The 14,269-nt window shown below is 40.8% G+C and overlaps 1 protein-coding gene across 1 annotated transcript; it reads right to left on the bottom strand.

The window, feature by feature from the left end:
* Nucleotides 1-151: 151 nt before the first annotated feature.
* On the bottom strand, nucleotides 152-13,808 carry ACTR8 (actin related protein 8). Its single transcript, XM_083421260.1, has 13 exons — nucleotides 13,281-13,808; nucleotides 11,727-11,897; nucleotides 10,637-10,747; nucleotides 9,670-9,774; nucleotides 7,584-7,757; nucleotides 6,277-6,370; nucleotides 5,398-5,530; nucleotides 5,168-5,321; nucleotides 4,827-4,922; nucleotides 3,583-3,723; nucleotides 1,325-1,589; nucleotides 937-1,100; nucleotides 152-392 (listed from the first exon to the last, which is right to left on the bottom strand). Exons 1-13 carry the CDS (start codon nucleotides 13,410-13,412, stop codon nucleotides 249-251), a joined length of 1,884 nt encoding a protein of 627 aa, XP_083277386.1. The 5' UTR covers nucleotides 13,413-13,808; the 3' UTR covers nucleotides 152-248.
* Between the last annotated feature and the right edge of the window lie 461 nt (nucleotides 13,809-14,269).

The following is a 14,269-nucleotide window of genomic DNA, read 5'->3' as shown; positions in this document are numbered from 1 at the left end:
CTAAATGAGAATTATTCATTTAGTCACAATATGAGCTAGACCAGGGTCATGTGCTTCAATGAGACCACTCCAAAGCATAAAACTAGAGAAAAGCTTTAAGAAAATCTTGAGTACAACTACAGTTTTCTTAAACAGCCCAGAAGAAAAATCATTCTTTTTATATGGATTTTATTAAAAACACAAATGTCAGGGCTATAAAGAGAAAAAGTAATACTCAGCATTTTATCCTATCTAAATATTGCACGAGATCACCAGACAAAAGCAGCTCTTTCGCGTAACATACGGACACCAAATCGCTGCCATTCTCGTTGATATATCCAGAGCTCCTGTGTTGTATCCAGGCAGGCTAGAACAGCACCCCCTTTCCATGCTATCAAACGGGGATCCATGTCCTACGATTAATGCAAAGGAAAAGAATGAGCAAGGTAAATGGTGTAAACTAAACCCCACAAACCCACTTACATTTGCTTTAAGAATGTTACTGTTTTTAACTTGGGCTACTCTGAGAAGTTGTGCTTGGCGCTTAAAATCTTTACAATCCCAAATCAGCACAAAAGATACCATTTACTTTTGTGGCAAAAGAAAGATTGCTTTGTTGCTGCTGTTCTTAATGAATTTTAGACAGAAGGGGATGGCCTTTAGTTTATTAGTCAAGCCCCTTGCACAAAAGAACCAATGCTTGTTCTTCGCTATATACTACACTATTGGAATATACAAATAAATGTATTGGCCAGTACAGAATGTTAACTGCAATTTATAATTAACTAGAAGAGGATATGAGCTGCTGTAGCAAGTGTCTTAACATAGACAGAGGAGGTGGCTACACCCACCTTTGATTCTAGCTCCACTCACCACTGCAGTCATGTGGCCTCTGACAGAAAAGAAAATATTTCCCAACCCTGACCTAAAAGTATGCCTAGATTCATACACAAGTACCTTTGGTCTCGTAATAACTTCTACGTTTTCAACAACTCTCCTGAAAGAAGGAGGCATTTTGTTGAGAATTCTGTGCTGAAGGAACTCTTGGGCTTTGTGGAACATCAGACCGCCTCCTACAACCAGGATGGAACTGTACATTTTCTTTTTGGTATCGTCAGATGCTGAGAAATCAAAATCAAAATAAGTTTTATGTAAACTGAAAAATGAATTGAAACAATACAGAATTAGCCGTTAACATTAAAACAGATTGAACCAGGTAACTAAAGAAGAAATGGATGAGAGCGAGAGTAGATATTTAGTTCCTGCAAACTTATGAATCCTCGTATTAGAATCTATCTTGGCCAAAGTATTAATGTTAATAAACAAGTATATATAGTTTTCTTACCACAGCAATCAATACTGTGCAAGATGGCTTTGTCAAGGCCTAACGCTTTCCCTTCAAACTGAGATACAGCAGTTTTCCTGGACATGTGAGCTGTAAGGGGTTCTTCAGACTCATTTCCACCCATCATGCAGTCACCGTGCGAAGTGCCGATCTCCACTTCTGGAGGATAGAGATTTTCAGCAACGCTTGCAGATTGGCCACGTAGATCCCCCTCAAATCCACTAGGCTTGGAAATCGACTTCCTGTCGGCTGTTGCTTTTGCAGACTTTAAAAAGCAAAACAGGGCAGGTTATCATTTGAAAAGATCCAATTTTGTTAGATGCAAAACACATTCCACAGCATCGCCCAAAATAGGTGTGAGGAGTATTTCAGCTAAAAACAGTCCTACATATCACACCTGACACTAAGGGACTGGGTGGCGAGTAAAGCCACACTGCTACTTCTGGCCTTTCGCCATATTATTTTCATATTCTTTGGCACAAACACCATATGCTCCCTTACCCAAGTTTTCCATTTCCAATGGCTCAGCACATTCCATACACAGTATACCACCATAGCGACCTTTGTGGAAGCTACTGCATGTGCCACCCAAACTATAGCCACCTGTAGGATCAGCGTGGTAGCTGAAGAAATACTACTAAAGTTTTGCTTTTATTACTTTGTAAAAAGCTTTTACATAACTAAGGTAATAACAATAAAATCAAGCATACTGGGTCATTCCATATCATGATCTATTTTTTTTAACCTAATGTGATCCAATTTTCTTAATATTTTGTACACTTGTTGAATGATCAAAACCAAGTTTAAATCTAAAAGTTTAATTTTTTAGCGCATCCTGTTTTTGAGTCATGAGGGTTTGAAATTTTTTTAAAATTGACAATTTTGGCCATGTCTGACTACACAAAAACTGTAAAAGCTCAGTCCAGAATGAAGATATTTCAAAACTAAAAAATACCAATCTCTTCAGAACATCGTGGGCTTTAATATATGTCACATGATGGGCTTACTTTACATTTCAAAGTTAGGTTACAAAATTTTAAATTTTAAAAAGTGATTCAAAAAATTAATTTGATTTAAAATTTCCAAAGAAATTGTATTATTAAATATTTCTAAGATCTACCTGCAAAATTTCATCTTGGATTCTCAATGGGATCACATTTTTAACTAAATTATTTTGTAGATACATGTCTGCCTTATTGGGTTGTACTTAGGATAAATGGGTATTCCTGGAGTAAAACATAACAGAATAAACAAGACTTCAAAGTAGAATATCAGTTACTTCAGGCATTGCTTTAGAAAGTTATTCAATTAAAATGTATCTGAAAAGCTAGTCAGGCTTTTCTTTTAAAAATGAGTTCCCAAGCAGAATGATAGCTTGCTGTTACACGATGGAATGCTTTGAAAGGATTCTTGTTAGTACTTCTTGTTAGTATGTACACACACACTATGACTGCCTTCAGATATACAGTGGTACCTCGGGTTAAGTACTTAATTCGTTCCGGAGGTCCATTCTTAACCTGAAACTGTTCTTAACCTGAAGCACCACTTTAGCTAATGGGGCCTCCTGCTGCTGCCGTGCCGCCAGAGCATGATTTCTGTTCTCATCCTGAAGCAAAGTCCTTAACCCAAGGTAATATTTCTGGGTTAGCGGAGTCTGTAACCTGAAGCGTATGTAACCTGAGGTACCACTGTAACCCTAAAGCACAGATTAGTTTTATAAAAGTCTGTCAGCCTTGAGCTCACTTGCTCTCATCCAGAACGATTATGAAAACATCAGAAACTGCTACTTCTGTTTTAGATGAACTGTTGTTTTGCATGCTGTCCAAACCCAAACAGTGTTAAATTTTAACTATGCTTAGCTGGAACAGGCCAGCTTTATAAACTGTGGTTTGAAGTTGGCTTCCTTCAATTAACTATAGCTGAGATTAACCACCGCTCATCAAGGTTCAAATGACAAAGCAAGCTGCTGCTGTTCTAAAATGAAAGCAAAAGCTTCTGAACTCCTCCTTGCAGCCATGCCAGAGGTCTAAATGAACCCTATATTATTATTAATTATTATTATTATTATTATTATTATTATTATTATTATTATTATTATTATCTATACCACCCTTCAACCAACGATCACATAGCGGTTTACAACATTAGCATGAACCTTCTCTCTATTCTCCAAGAGGAAAGCTTTAATTAAGTATAATTAGATCTGTGCAGAAAAGTCTCCTAGGAAGAGAAAACAAGGAAAAAGACACACAACACACCTGCTCCTGCTTACTTTGTGTAGCTAAGAGATAATGTTCATCATGCGGATCCTCAGGATCACCTTGTGATCGTTGCTGCAAAGATGTCATTTTCTGCCCCACAATTCCAAAGGTTGCTGGATAAAATAATGCCATGGGAGCCTAATCGTGAGAGATGGGGAAGAGCTTAAAATTATCTTTACCATTTCATCAATGCTTGCTTGCACTGCCTTTCTAACAGAGCAATCAGTTTCAGAAGCAGATAAACATCTTGGGTGGTATCTAATTCACTTGTTCTGTTAGCAGAAGGATTTTCACTTTCACAATGGAACTCTCCCCCTCTCACACCCTGCCCAGATCTGCTCCGGAAGGCTAGAGGAACAACTAGAACAGATTTAGGGGGTGTGCAGGGGGGGGGGTTATGTTGTACAAACTTTAATCCTTCTGCTGATGTAACAAGCTACTTAGAGCTGCATAGGGTACAGCCCCATCTTCCAAACGATATAATACTTGTCAGCAGCGGTGTAGATAGAAACATATGTCAAGTTTATTTAATTCAACATTTAAGCATTTGAGCTAGTTATGCCACATCTGTATTTGCTGTGTATCTCCTGAATATCATAGCACTCAATGAGACTAGAAGAAGAGAAACATGCAGATTGAGCTGCTGAAAACTAATTAACACCCCACTATTTTCCATTGACTTCTGCACTTAAGTCCGTATCTACATCCCAGGGCATGTCTATCATGTTAGGTTTCTGTTTGTTGCCACTGTGCAGTGCTTGGAATCACAAGACTCTGTTTACATTCCAGACTGTTGGAAGTCTCACGGGAGATGGATGTTGATGTAACTGGTTTCCTGTTTCTTTGTCCAGTTGCCTCTGCTTTCACGGAGAGAGGATGGATGTTTCTTTTCTGTCTACGTAGTTAGAAATAAACTCTTAGCAATGTAGCTCATATTTCTCGTCCTTTGCTGCTGCTTGGATACTCTGTGTAATGAGGGAACGTGCCTGAAGCCTCATCAAAGGCTCAGGTCGTTAATCAACGTCGGAGGACTCGACCGGAGGAGTAGCTCGGTTAAACGCAAGTCCAACATATCATAGGGCGGGATTTAACTAAGTTGTGTACACAGAATGTGGTCTGCATTCTTGCATCCTGGAGGGTTAGGAGAACCAAAATAACAGGTTTAGGGAGCACAGAGGGGGATGAGAGAAGGGAAAATCTCTTTGCACCTTATGTGCATGTATACCCCACCCAGTCTTTACCTGTAACTTTTCATCTCCCAAGCGCAACTGATACAGCAAAGCTGGAGAATCTGGGTGACGGACTTGAAACTCATGATCTTTTAGTCCAGATAAATCCTGATAATAAAACATAGAAAAAGGTATTAATGCTTTAATGAACTTTCAAATCTTTCAAACTACACTGAGAAGAGATCAGCCACACATGTGAATTTTCAGTTTTCTCCCCACTGTTGGTAACTTCATAACCTCTATTACCATTAATTATACAGCTAAAAATCTGTAATGTCACACTAGATTGTGACCAAACATGGGAAACAGCAAATCAGAAGTGTGGAGCTCCTTATCTAGGTCTTTGAACTTACCTGGTCTAAATGGCAAAATGTTTCTTTTAAGTGCTGCAGGAGAAGGCAATCTGTCTTTTTAGCTAGTTGGCAGTCTCTGTAAGGGAACCCAGCTCGCTGCATAAGCCAATAAAAGCATCTTGACACATCAGAACCTCCATATGCAAGGCATAACCTGAAAAAAGCAGCAGCAGCCATTAGAAGACTTGCTTCTTTTCACCTGAATGTTACTGCCACTTTATAATAATTACCTGGTGTTACGATGCGAAACACCGTCTTCGACACAGCAGACACTTGTCTTCTGATCCCCCACATCAACGACGCATGCACTACCTAAACCACTTCCAAAAGTAGCACAGACAGATTCCTGATGGACCACTATGCCTGAAAACAAAATGGCAGGAATACTGTTATATACACTGCTTTGCTACCCTATTCAGAAACATTACTCATATGGGCCCCACTACTGAACACTTCCCATAACATGCCCTCTTTTATATATATAAAACTCTGGGAAGTGTTTTAAACAAAAGAGAGGAAGAAATGTGTTTATTGCTACCCATGCGTTTCATAAACAGAACAACATATCACCATGATAATATTTTCCAGCTTCCCTGTTTTAACATTTTAAAAAATCAGTGTTTCATGTCTCTGCATCTCCCAACCAACTTCAGTCTTTTAGACAGTGAGCTGAAAATTGCTATTTGGAGCAGGACTCATCTGCCCAATGCACTTGTTGGTAGGATACAGCTGGGAGTAACTGTAGCAGAGGCTCTGGATCTCAGTAGTGTTACATCCAGCTGGGGCCTGTCCTGTAGTGGAACCTAGATGACAATACCTCTGAAGCTCTGTAAGATACGTAAGTAGATTAGATGGTTTTGACTCAGCAAACACAAGTTTGTATTGACCAAACACTGGAGTAATTTCTTTAAAATTTGGCCATAGAGTTGCACATTACTGATTTCATGATATATGTTGCCAAAAGCTGAGCTATTTATTCACCTGGTTGAGACATGGGTGGTTGTAAGGGCAAAAAAACATTCTGGAAGTTACGTGATTCCAACTTAGAAACAAAAGGTACCTTCAAAACCCTTGCACTAAGCAGCTGACCACAGATGTTGCTTTCTTACCTGAGAATCCCATCTTCATTAGGATCATATTTACTATTTCTTTCACATGCTGCTTGTTATAGATGTCTGGTATTAGCAAAATACACCTGTAATACTGAAAGAGAAAAGAACAAACTAGGATTCGTTTTCCAGTCTGTTGGTCTTCATACAGTGGAACGGGTTGATGCCATGAGCTATCTAAATAATTTTAACTATTGAAGGAAGCGAACATATTGGTTAAGAGCTAGAGCCAATTACATCATTGAAATCTTTAAATCCAGGGCATGGGGAAATCTAACAGCTTTAGACCTTGCACAAAACCTTCCTCCTGGATGTTGAACCAATTCTTGTAATGCAAGAGGGCTAATTGCAGGATTTTCATTCTCTCTGAAAAATGCCAGTCTACAAAAAATGCCAACCCACAAGGGAGGCCACAAAGCGGTGAGGATGTGGCCTGCACACGCAGGTACTAACTAGCACAAGAACTTCCATCTGCACAACAGGACATCCTCTCCCTCTCCTGAAGCCAACCACAACCATTTGCTATAAATCTTAACAGGGAGGGAACCAAAATTCCTCTGGCTTTTCTTTAGTTTTGATACTCACTGCTTATATTTTGCATTTTACAAGCAGGTTTAATTTGGGGTCATTTGTTTTTCTACTGTTATTATCTGATTTGTTAGCTTCCTTTGTGAAATCAGGTGGGGCAGAAGTATTTTTAAAAATAAAGGAATTAATTATTATATTATTAATAATAATATAATTATTATTATATAAACAACTAGAGTTCACTTGGTAGGGAACTGCAGAGTGAACACCACAGCTATAAAGGCTCTACTAAGCACCTCCTTAACAGGGCCTTCTTGGTGGTTGCTCCCCATTTGTGGAATGCCCTCTCCTATGAGGTGTGTTGCTCTCTCTCATTAACTTTTAGGAGCAATTTAACAACATTCCTGTTTACCCAGGTACTTGATGGCTGAAAGACCTGTCCCTGAAAACCCTGCAATTAATAGTTTTGAGGGTAGGCAATTATTTTACGAGTTTTTAACTGTTTTCATTCCATTGTTTCAGTATTGATATGTTTGCCACTATGGGCTCCTTTAGATAAAGGCTGGGATATTAATGAATTAATTAAACTCTTATTCTAAAGGTTTTAAAAGAGAGTAGTGCATTAGATGATCTGATGGGAAGTATACATGGAAGAAGGTGCTACCAAGGAACGTAGGACCCAGACTGCCAAAGGCTTCAACAGTCAAACCCTTTTACAGCAACAACGATGAAATGTTGACAGTCATAGTCATGAACAGATGAATTCTGGCATAGCTCACCTTCAAATCCTTCAGAGGTATTTCTAAATACTTCTGTATTGCATGTGACCATATAACTTCAAGATCAGCTAGGACTGCAGTAAGGGAACCACTTGGCCCTGAGTGAAGGTTCAACTGCCCTCGATGAACAGGCCAATGAACATTGTAACAGTCCATAGGGTTAACATATAATGCCTGAAAAGAAGAAGTGACTATATTTATCTCCTTCAAAGTTTAATTGTGAACACTTGGAATTTCTGTACATTTGCTAGTCTGTAACACACCAACACAAAAAGCATTCCAAAGCAAACTGAAACATACAACACTGCTCAGCCTTTAGTGGTAACAGAAAACTAGCAATTCTTTTTTTTTAAAAAAAGAGACAAAAACTTTTATTTATGCCATTTTAACAGCTTTTATACACACACCATACAATATCCGCCACTTATCACTTTTCTAAGACTTCTCAGTCCATCTCTGTGTAGCATTCTAGGAAAATCTTGATCTGCTGCATATCCTGATATTCCACCCATTATCATCTCAAGTCTTCCTTTTTTGATCTTATCTGCTGCCTCATAATGAAGTCTGAGGTCTGGAAAGGCAAAACCCCCTCTTTCTCATACATCTGTCAGATTTTTATATTTAATTCAGGGGTGTTTCCTTCTGCCAAATGAAGTTGGTCGCATCTTTCCTCCACTGTTTGAAACAGTTTGGGCTATTTATCACTGGGCAATGTTTAAAATAAAAAGGTCATCTTGGGCAAAACATTAATTGCGACTATGGATAGTCTTCCTCACAAAGAATGGTTCATTCTAGTCCATTTTTCTAGACTTTTTTTTATTTCATTCCATATTTTCACATTGTTATCCTGGAAAAGGTTTAAGTTCTTAGCGGATATCCATATCCCCAAATATTTACAATCCCCCCCCCCCGTGATATTCTCAAGTTTATCTTTTGCCTCCGAGTCTAGACTTTTTACTATCAATTTTCCCCCTTATTTATACAGAATCCTGCTAAGTTGCCAAATTTTGTTATAGTTTCTATTATCATTTGGACGCTTACTATCAGATTTTCCAACGTCAACACAACGTCGTCCGCAAAGGCTTTCACTTTGTATGCTCTCTGCCCGACCTTAATTCCTGTTCTTTCATCAATTTTTGTATTTCTCTAGTCAACACTTCTAATACTAGGATAAATAACAGTAACAACATAGGGCATCCTTGCCTTGTCCCTTTTTCAATGCTGCATTTTTCTGTAACATTACCATTTCTTATTAAGCTTGCCCATTGCTCTGTATAAACTGCATTTTTCCCGTTGGAGAATGCCGTTCCGAATGCCATATTCTCTGTAGAAAACTAGCAATTCTTTTCGTTGCTGTTCTTAAAATAAGACCATCATAAACACTGCATTTTGCCACACTGCCCTTGATGGCCTGTGTTCCAGAACCCATATTACAGCAGCAGTGAATGGAATAAGCATCTGCCTTGCATAGTCTTCAGATCTATTTTCCCTTGATGAGTAGAGTGTCAACACAGTCAGTTTTAGGTTGGCATGGCCGGTTTGGCCACTGCAGGGGGCTGTAGAACGGAGAGCAACAGGTGCAGGGGGACTGAATTTTAGTGTTGCACAGGGGGCTCCTGAAATTTGAGAGCCCCAAATCTGCCACCGGTGTCAGTAGGAAAGGGGTGGCGGAAGAACCGTGACAGAGATGTTTTTCTTACCAGTTTAAAACATTAAAAATTCAATTGAAGACTGTTATAAAACCAGCTTAAAAGTTAATATTCGACAGGTTACATATGAAAACGTATTGCTCTGTTCCGATCTGAATTCACTAATTTGGTTTCTTTCTCTCAGGCTTGTAAACAGCCACTTGCCTTGTGAGCATTAGGAATATCCTCAAGGCAACCCAGGAGGAATTTCTGTGTGAACTGCAAGATGATTGCTTCTTCTTTTTCAGACTTCAGGAGATCCATGTGCCACAAACAACTAATGTAAAAACTGTGTTTTTCCCAAATATTTTTTTTTTAAAAATACCTATGGTTGCTTAACTGTACATGAGATACAGGATGAGAATTACTTTTAATGAAATGAGGCAAGGTGTTCCTACCTCTTCTCCAATGACATATTCGGGATGATGGGAAGTGTTTGTCCATTTTGTGCCAGAGCTATGATCTAAAATAGCAGGTCTCATCTGCCTATTGTAAGATCGGGCCTGAAATGTAAATTTGAAACAAGGAATAGGGGGAAATGGTCACACTTAAAATTGAACTCTTTTTCAAAGTCTATCTTAAGAGTACAAACATGTGTAGTCATATGCTATATGAGTTGCTCAAAAATTATCATAATTTATATCCCTCTGTTGAACTGCTATCCCTCTATGGAACTATTATACGACAAAAAATAAATTTCCAGAGGGAACACGGGAGATTGCTTTAGACGAGCCTGCTAAGGCGAAGTTTTATCCTAGCTAAGTTTTATCTAATCTGACTGGTGCTAAGCAACAAGGGCCTCAGTCTTTCACATCAACTGCTTATCTGGTCTTGTTTAAATTTCAGATGCCACAGATTGGACTTGAGATCCTCTGAATGTCAAGCCCAGCGCTATGGTCCATTCTTGCCTTTAAACTACAGTGGTACCTCTGGTTACGTACTTAATTCATTCCGGAGGTCCGTTCTGAACCTGAAACCGTTCTTAGCCTGAAGCACCACTTTAGCTAATGGGGCCTCCCGCTGCTGCCGTGCCACTGCCACGCGATTTCTGTTCTCATCCTGAAGCAAAGTTCTTAACCCGAGGTATGATTTCTGCATTAGAGGAGTCTGTAACCTGAAGCGTATGTAACCCGAGGTACCACTGTATTTTGAAGACTGGGGTAGTGTTCAAGTAAGGATTAGTCATAGTAGATCAAGTGAAATTAATGGGCCTAACTTAGTCATGATCATTGATTTCAATGGGCCTACTCTGACTAAAACATAGTTGAATACTATCCTAGATTTATTAGTGCTGCTACAAGGCTTTTCACTGATTTTATACCCCTCAAAAAGCAATTTCTATCAATCAGTTTATAAATTAGATACCTGATCAGGTGACACTGGTATACGTCTGGCACCATTTGACATCTTTTTGGACCATATTGCTTGGTCAACCATTTTAAGACCATTCTGTCTTTGTTCAGTACTTTCAGGTTTCTAAATAAAAGCAAACAATAAGTAACCGTCCTCTAAACATAGAAGTGGGTCTTTTGACTTTCTTAATGAAATTATTTTCAAAATACTTTTGCAAATATTTTAAAACTCATGTGAAATATCAAGGCACAATACATTCAATAAAACCTAAAACACCCTAAAAATATAAAATAATCATTAAAATAGCTCTCTAACCAATAAAATGTAAGCAGCTGCATAAGCACGTTGACATTCTCTCCCTCTGCCCCAAAAAGAAAGCTCAGAATCAAGCATAGTCCTTTGCAAAACTGCTATGATTTTCTTTATACTGTCCATGGACTTTGCATTTTTAGAGACCACAAATGTTTGAGGAGCAGAGTAAGCTAATGCATTTCCCATTCAGATCCACAAAACAATACCTTTCCCACTCCTTGTTTAAAAAGTCTTTTTTTTAATCTGCTGGCTCACTCATTTCAACAATATTTTCATTCTTCTTTACTTTTCCTTTGACTGTGATTTCATGATAGCCACCATTGTCAGAAGCAGGTGATTTATCAATGAAGCCAGAAAAACTATACTTGCCACACTACTCTGCAGAAAATGCCTGTGTAAATTAAAGAACTGCTGGTGACCTTTGAATAAAAACAGATACCTATACATATAATATTACATTGTACATTCATATTTTTTTTTTGTGCCGAACTGATATCTACATAAAAGAGAGTCCTGTGTGATATGGTCCTCAGTGCTTGGTGCAAAAATCTGTCCCTCTTAAATCTTGTGCCATTTATAGCAAGTTTAATGTCATAGCCTGCATTAATTCCCATATGTAGCTGGTACAGATGATGCAAGACAAACACATGTGATTACAGAGGCAAGCTGTTATTGTGCAACCCAAAGAAGTAAGGATGACTAGGAAAATTTAGCACACCAAAAAAACAGTGTTGTTCAAATGAACAGTTACTGATTCAATTTAACATAATACTCAAATTCTAAGACTTACATTGAGTCCTTCTCTTAGAAGCCAACTGTCTTTATATGCGGGTTGCCCTTGCTGTTTGTGCCTTCTTGCAATGACGTGAGGAATGCCAATAGGAAGTGTGTCTGTAGCTCTTCCAATCCTTAAAGTCATTGAGCCAGGATGTATCACAACAATGAAGTTGCTCTGTATTTGCTAAAAATAGTAAAACAGATAAACAAACAGGAACAGGAACCAGCAAAGCACAGTACTCGGTAGGTGCCCAAACATATAGTCTATGCCTCATTTTGAAAATCTGTATCCTTTTACACTTTGAGTTGCCATCAGCAGAATATAGCTGTTAAGTTCTGTAACAGTGCTTTCCCCTCCCACAAAGAACATTTACGTAAGCTTTTTTGCACATCTGGAATAGTGTTTTAGATGGATGATTGCCGTACAGTGGAACCTCAGGTTGTGGATGTGATCCGTGGGGGAGGCATGTTTGCGACCCGCAGTTCTGCGTCTGCGCCCGCGTGGGTCGCAATTCCGCGCTTCTGCACATGCGTGAGCGTCGAAACATGGAAGTAACCCGTTCCAGTACTTCCGGGTTAGGTGCAGTGCGCAACCTGAAGCTTCTGTAACCCGAGGTACCACTGTATTTGAAAAACTGACAGAAAAGGTACATGCCTTGAGTGGCACATCTGATGCAGACAATTTTATCAAAATATGGTACAACTATGGAAATGCTAATATCATTTAGACATTCAGAGAACCCAAGGCTTGAACTCATTGCAAAGCATGTCAGTCTCGTGCATCCTGTTTTCTGATAGGCGGAACACAGTATGAATGCTCTATGTATTAAATTATATTCCAGATCTCATTTGCAAACAACTAAACAACAACAAGGCTAACAGTCAACATCAGTAGACAGCATCAATAGTGAGCACCATCAATTATAGGAGAAGGCACTATAATATTACTATTAGAAACTTTTCATAGGATGCTATGTTCCTACTGCATGAAATTCATGTTAAATGCCCCTACACACTGAAACAGCATTAGCTTGCCCTAGGGGAAGGTACTTCACTTCTATAGCATTTTCATTACCAGCTCAAGGTTTTTCACACATCCTTGCCAAGGTGGCAATACAGCTGGCATATAAGCTTTACAAATAAAATTAAAGATCAGTGAGTAAACTGCTGCTTGGAAATACTGTATAGGTGCAAATGAGATCTGCAATATCATTTAATACATAGAGCATTCATACTGTGTTCCGCCTATCAGAAAACAGGATGCACGAGGCTGACATGCTTCGCGTTATTCCATGTTGCAATGAGTTCCAGCCCTTAAAATAAAAGGCAAGTGCAAGTATCCCATGGTGGGACACCTCTCTGAAGGGGCGCAGCCCAGGGAAAGCTTCACCACTCGACCCCACCGGCCCTATGAAACCGGGCCTAGGCTGTTCCGCGGGGATCCCGCTGGGCAGAGGCGGAGGCGCAGAAACCCCGTCCAGAGCGCCGTGCTTCCCGGGCCTCGCCGCCGCCAGAGCGACCCCCCGAGGGCCACGGGAGGAGCCTCTCCGCCTAAGCCGGGGCTCACCTCCTGCAGGGACTCCGGCACGGCGGCAGGCACGATGGGCCTCTTGGCGCCGCGCTGCTCCTTCTCCTTGTCGCGCTCCTTGTCCTTCCCATTCTCCGCCGCCGCCGCTTCCCCTTTCTCCGCCTGGGTCATCCCCGACCTGCTTCCTCCGCGGGTCGCTCGAGTGAGGCAGCGGGAGGCTCCGGGGAGGCGGAGGCCGCTTCTTCTCCGCCCCGAAAAGGCTGCGACGAGGAAGCCGGCGCCCGACCCCTTCCTCCGCCTCCAGCCACCCGGCGGCGGGTGTGGCGCAGAGACAAGGCCCAGGCGGAAGTGAGCGGCCGCCGCCAGACGGCCCTAAGAGTCGCGTTTTAGTGCTTCAGCTGAGCTTCCCGATATGTACTAACTTCTTCCCCTCCTGCCTTGCTGTGTTTTTTTTATAGGCAAGGCATGGGCGTAGCCAGTGGGGTGCATCGCCCCCCATCAAGTAAATAAATAAAAATATTTAATTGACCTATTGCATCGCAGATAAATCGATTCTGCCTCCCCACCCCCAAAATAAAAAATAAATCCTGGCTACGTCCCTGAGGCAAGGGGAATGGCAAAGGCACTCAGGGACAGCAAGTGTGGTATCTCTTGGCCCTAGGCACGCAGAAAGCTGTCATACTTCACACCAGCCGCCAGGGCAGGTCCAAGATGTTTGGGCGCCTGAGGTGGACTCCAAAATAACTGCTCCTCATCCCGCCAGGGAAGGTTTATGTTAAGAACAAGGGGGCAGGGGAGAAAGAGCAACACTGGCACCTGCCACTCTGTTGATCCTGCTGCCTGAGGCAGTCACCTCATGGGTTGGCCAGCCCTGGCAGCGACTCATCTACAATAGTACCTCCGGTTGCGAACAGGATCCGTTCTGGAGCTCTGGTCGCATCCCGAGGAATTTGCAACCGGAGGTGCCGCTTCTGGACATGGTGCGGTTTAGTGCTTCTGCACATGCACGTATGTAGAGCGCTTCTGCA

This window comes from Podarcis tiliguerta (assembly GCF_965153285.1).
Source record: "Podarcis tiliguerta genome assembly, chromosome: 2".
Classification (NCBI taxonomy): domain Eukaryota; kingdom Metazoa; phylum Chordata; class Lepidosauria; order Squamata; family Lacertidae; genus Podarcis; species Podarcis tiliguerta.
Note: the sequence above shows the minus strand (reverse complement) of the source record. Positions and strands in the feature narration are given on the sequence as shown.